The sequence below is a fragment of the Entelurus aequoreus genome, linkage group LG05 (genome assembly GCF_033978785.1).
Source record: "Entelurus aequoreus isolate RoL-2023_Sb linkage group LG05, RoL_Eaeq_v1.1, whole genome shotgun sequence".
Classification (NCBI taxonomy): domain Eukaryota; kingdom Metazoa; phylum Chordata; class Actinopteri; order Syngnathiformes; family Syngnathidae; genus Entelurus; species Entelurus aequoreus.
In genome coordinates this window covers 11,261,836-11,267,382 of record NC_084735.1, presented here as the reverse complement: position 1 = coordinate 11,267,382, position 5,547 = coordinate 11,261,836, and the positions used below count along the sequence as shown (strand labels likewise).

At 41.5% G+C, this 5,547-nt stretch overlaps 1 protein-coding gene and 1 long non-coding RNA gene across 3 annotated transcripts; one reads left to right on the top strand and one right to left on the bottom strand.

The window, feature by feature from the left end:
• LOC133650164 (uncharacterized) lies at positions 1-2,992 on the top strand. 2 transcript variants are annotated; one of them, XR_009826195.1, is made up of 3 exons: positions 1-1,168; positions 1,549-1,697; positions 1,817-2,992. It is a non-coding gene; the product is annotated as an uncharacterized LOC133650164 (long non-coding RNA). The 2 variants fall into 2 exon arrangements; XR_009826196.1 differs by having other exon boundaries at positions 1,546-1,697.
• On the bottom strand, positions 62-2,262 carry LOC133650163 (myocilin-like). The gene is made up of 3 exons (XM_062047088.1): positions 1,761-2,262; positions 1,102-1,200; positions 62-1,035 (listed from the first exon to the last, which is right to left on the bottom strand). Exons 1-3 carry the CDS (start codon positions 2,212-2,214, stop codon positions 251-253), a joined length of 1,338 nt encoding a protein of 445 aa, XP_061903072.1. The 5' UTR covers positions 2,215-2,262; the 3' UTR covers positions 62-250.
• Positions 2,993-5,547: the final 2,555 nt, after the last annotated feature.

Here is a 5,547-nt window from a genome sequence, read left to right as displayed (position 1 = left end):
TGTGTGTGTGTGAGAGAGAGAAAGGTAAATCATGATGGCAGAAGGTTTATTAGTGTCTGCTTTACAAGTACAATCTATTTACAGCGAGCGGTATTAGAAAAAACTAGATTCCAGTTCTGCACAATAACCATGGGGGCGGTGCGTCGTCATGGCAACAGAGAGAGCGAGCCAATGCTAGGCGGTAAAAGGACCTGCATCTTCACTGCTGATTATGATGCCTTTTATTTTGAAATCCACATGACTTTGCTGTTCAGTTGGCCAGTCGCAGGTGGTAGGTGACCATGTGGAAGTTGTCCCAGGCAAACAGCTTCCTCTGCTGGTGGTTGTAGTCCACCATGCTGTTGTAACCGTACTGGTTCTTGAACGGCACCGAGATGGCCCGGCTGGCCCGGGTGGCGGTGTCGTAGACGTGGTTGAGGGTGGTGTTGGCGGCGGTGTAGCTGGCCACCGTGTACAGACGACCACACGCCATGAAGGCGTTGGCCGCCGTGTTCTTCCTGATGTTGGTCTCCCAGCTCTTCTTCACCTCCAGGCTCTCAGGGTCCAGCTGGGAGAGCACAATGCTGCCTTTGGCTTTGCTGGTGCTGTAGATGGCCCACAGAGCCCGCTCGTCCACCGCCAGGTCGATGTCGGTGTAGCCCCCCCAGGAGTAGGGGTACTGGCCGTGGAAGCCTGCGTGAGGTAGGTCCCGGCGTGATGCCAGGCTCTCGGAGGCCACGTCATAGCGGATGAGAGTACGGCTGCGTTTGCGCTGGTAGTAGAGCGAGCCGCGGTACATGGTTGCACCCGTGCTCTCCACGGGTTCCGGCAGGACAAACACTTTCATGGGGAAACCACGAGAAAACTGGTCCATGTCTTCGTACGCAAACAGCTGACGGACATCTTTGCCCACCGTGTCGATACGCCACACCGTCTTGTTGGTGTACTGCGTGCCTCGGGGCTCAGGATCCTGTAGCCACACTCCGTACTTCCCTGTGATACCGTCAGCCTTCCTATGCAACACCGGATCTCCCACCGACAACACCTCACCACAACCTGAAGGAAGGCACATTTTTGCAACGTGGTACTTTGGGTTTGGAGTATCCGAGGGCGTCAACTTACCCGAGACATTTCCACCAGGAAGGAGGCGGGATGCTGGGACCTCTGTGACCTCAGCCTTCATCTCCTGGTAGGCACCTTTACTAAAACCATGTCCACGGTCTGGAAATGAAAATGACATTGTGAGAAAATGCAACTTTTATGTGGTACGATGTGCTTTTGTGGACTTCATAAACTAAGCTTGGAACCCAGAGTCTGCTAACTAGTCCTATGGGATGCATGAGTGTAGATTGGACCTGGAGGGACGTAAAACCAGTTCCTACCACAACCTTCAAATCTGTACAGCATGTGCATTTGTAGTCCTGGTCAATGTACCCCAGAGTCCCATAAAAGCCCATGAGACTCTTATGGGCGGGAACTTTAGATTGAGCCTTAAGGGACTTTAGCCGTACTTGGTTATGGATGTACGGACTACAGAATCACTGGTAATATTCTTTATGTTCCCAGCAGGTTCCGTCTTACACTGTCGTGGCTTTCCTGAAAATGAGGCACGTAAACAAGCCTGAGTGACAAAGTCATAAAGGAAACATTCCAATGGTGTTACACAACCCGAGGCCATGACTGCAACCTGAGCCGTCCCCCTTCAGAGACGTCATAGTGTAAGACCACCACCAGTTAAACGCCATTAAACATATTTCTGCTGGTTTTCATTTTGCACATACCGCCGGACAGTTCTTGGTGACTGCGCAGGTCCGCTGAGGTGTTTGTCTTCTTGCAGCTCTGCCTGAGGCCGTCCGTCTCCTGACTGAGCTCTCTCACCCTCGCCTGGAGGTCCTGGACCTGTCTCTTCAGACGGTCCTTGTCTTGGCGCAGCTGGTTTCTTTCCCCTGTCAGCTGGGAAAAACCTTCCTGGAAGCCCACCTCAACGTCAGCTCCCATCTCTCTCCTCGCGATCAGGCGGCTGACCAGAGCCTCCAGCGAGGTGAGCCGAGACAGAACTCCTTCCGTCTCGGCTCTCCCGCTGCAGCCCGACTCCTGCGGGCTGGGGACGGTGAAGGTGTACTGGCAACGTCCCGCAGCATCGTTAGCGTGACGCAGGGATGCCTGGTCTTCAGCCTGGAGTTGACTGACCAACGTGAGGAAGGTCAGACCCAGAAGAGCCGCTTGGAGCCACATTCTGCAGGTTTTTTAAAGTTACTACCCCTGAAAAGGATTCTTCTACCTTCCGGGTCAGTGCAGTCTGTATCCCAGCCCTGCTGAGAGGGATATTTATACGGTCACAGGGTGGGAGGAGTACGTGCCAAGCAGCCCAGGGGTGTGGGCAGTCCATACAGAGCCCGGTCGCTAACAAACAACGTGGAAAAACACACCACTTGATTTTGTTTACCCTGTGGTTGCGTCTCAGCAGGGGGTGACGTCCTTGCACGGGATATTTTGACTGGACAGCATCCTTGATGTTGTTGACTTCCTCCGTAAGTGATAGTTTTACACTGCCACTTAATGGCGGTTAATGAGCGCTATGGTTCGACTTCGGGGCTGGAGGGGTAAGTGTTTAGGACTCTGTCAACATGCAGCCACAACGTGTTGACCCAGATTGTGCTTCCAGACATCCCAATGAAGGCCGGCTGCCGGACACAGGTGCTCCTGTTTATTGTTCTTCCAACCCAACCATGAACTTTTCACAACGTCCGATTAGTGTCCCGTCTGAAGTTGTTTTTGTCGTCCTCTCTGCTCACACACCCATCATTGGCAGACACTTTATGATCGTATTGGTAGACAACCTTTAATGTCCACTATCCATTGGTTAGTTGGTTGGTTCCATTAACGGAGTCATCAGATACACTACCAAAATAAACATGTTTCTTCTCCCAGTAACCTTCATTCTTTTTCACTTCACGCCAACAGTGAAATTGCACGTTTTATTTCATCCATCCATCCATCCATTTTCTACCGCTTGTCCCTTTTTGGGGTCGCGGGGGTTGCTGGAGCCTATCTCAGCTGCATTCGGGCGGAATTTCAGTGTATTGAAAAACAAAAATCATTTATAAAAACGTAATTATCTACCGTTTGTCACCCCAAGGATCATGGCATCCACACGCCACCGCTCTCATGTTCACTCTCCGTACGGAAACTAATGTCTGCGTGTTTCAAGTTCCGGCCATTTTAAAAATGATTAGTTAAACTTTTAAACGGCTAATGGAAGCAATGGGATATCAATTGAAGCTTTTTTCAATCAAAGGGATGGATTAGTTATTGTAGCCCTAAGGTCGACTATTAGGGGTGCTCAAACAAATTGATTAACAATCAAATAGTCAACATTTTTTATTCCGATTCAAAATCAAATCATAGTTGTCAAAAATCAATCAAAAACCAAAACATTTGCACAACCGCGTGTGAAAGTGTCAGGCAGTGTTGCTTCCTCAGTCTTCCCTTTTTTAGCAGTTTATATTTATTTGTGTTTACATCTTTTTAAAGAAGCAACCTCAAAACAAATTAAACGCTTTTTAGGCCGAGAGCAGCGTTTTGTAACCTGCTTTGAAAAGGTTTTATCATCATGTTCATACCAAATGTCATATTGTGAGAATTGACTACACTCAAGAATTGTCTTGAATCCATTTTGAATCCCATTGATCAGAATCACATCTAGTGGTTGTAACATTTCATCCCTAGCCACCTAAAAACCATTAGTCAGACTACCAGAGGCCCTGAATATATATATATATATATATATATATATATATATATATATATATATATATATATATATATATATATATATATATATATATATATATATATATATATATATATATATTAGGGCTGCAACTAACGATTAATTTGATAATCGATTAATCTGTCGATTATTACTTTGATTAATCGGTTAATAATCGGATAAAAGACAAACTACATTTCTATCCTTTCCAGTATTTTATTGGGAAAAAAACAGCATACTGGCACCATACTTATTTTGATTATTGTTTCTCAGCTGTTTGTACATGTTGCAGTTTATAAATAAAGGTTTATTTAAAAAAAAAATAATAATAATAATAATAATAATTAAAAAGCCTCTGCGCATGCGCATAGCATAGATCCAACGAATCGATGACTAAATTAATCGGCAACTATTTTTATAATCGATTTTAATCGATTTAATCGATTAGTTGTTGCAGCCCTAATAATAATAATAATAATAATAATAATATATATATATATATATATATATATATATATATATATATATATATATATATATATATATACATATACATACATATATATATATATATATATATATATATATATATATATATATATATATATACATATAATATATATATTATTAGGGCTAGTTGTTGCAGCCCTAATATATATATATATATATATATATATATATATATATATATATATATATATATATATATATATATATATATATATATATATATATATATATATATATTATTAGGGCTGCAACAATAATAATAACGCCCATATATATAATATATATATATATATATATATATATTATTAGGGCTGCAACAACTAATCGATTAAATCGATTAAAATCGATTATAAAAAATAGTTGCCGATTAATTTAGTCATCGATTCGTTGGATCTATGCTATGCGCATGCGCAGAGGCTTTTTAATTTTTTTTTTACATTTTTTTTAAAATTTTTTTTAAATAAACCTTTATTTATAAACTGCAACATGTACAAACAGCTGAGAAACAATAATCAAAATAAGTATGGTGCCAGTATGCTGTTTTTTCCCCAATAAAATACTGGAAAGGATAGAAATGTAGTTTTTCTTTTATCCGATTATTAATCGATTAATCGAAGTAATAATCGACAGATTAATCGATTATCAAATTAATCGTTAGTTGCAGCCCTAATATATATATATATATATATATATATATATATATATATATATATATATATATATATATATATATATATATATATATATATATATACATATATATACATATATATATACATATATACTCGTTTTCATAGACTTGAGCGGGAACTTTGTAAAAAAAAAAAAAAGTCATCTGAATAAAAAGTCTAGATGTTTCCCTGCAGTACTTTTAGTGAAATTGTTGCTGCCTAATTTGGGGCCACTTTTTCAAGAAGTTGTGGCAAAAGTTGCAATCTTTTAAGGCTCATGTCATGATCCATGGTCCGGATCATGTTTTTGTGTTTTCCGTTAATTTTGGACTCCTTTTGTTATTTGTTGTGCTCCTGTGAGTTTGTTTTGGTTGTCATGGTCACTCTTTGTGTGCACCTGTCTCTGATTAGTGCTCGCCCGCTCACCTGCTTCCCGAGCGCTAATCAGAGGCATTATTTAAGTTGCCTTTGCCAGTCACTCGTCCTGCTCTCATTGTGTTTGCTCCATGCACTTGTCACGTGAGTTTTTGAGTTCTAGTGTTCCTTGTCTTTCGCCTATGCTAAGTAATAGTTCCTTAACTTCCCGTGCGCTCTGCACGCATCCTTGTTGTTTTT

Coding starts and splice junctions, on each gene's coding strand:
- LOC133650163 (XM_062047088.1), bottom strand. CDS start 2,214: ATGTGGCTCCAAGCGGCTCTTCTGGGTCTGACCTTCCTCACGTTGGTC. Junction 1,201..1,760: donor TCACCAAGAACTGTCCGGCG/GTATGTGCAAAA, acceptor TTTCATTTCCAG/ACCGTGGACATGGTTTTAGT. Junction 1,036..1,101: donor TCCTGGTGGAAATGTCTCGG/GTAAGTTGACGC, acceptor GCCTTCCTTCAG/GTTGTGGTGAGGTGTTGTCG.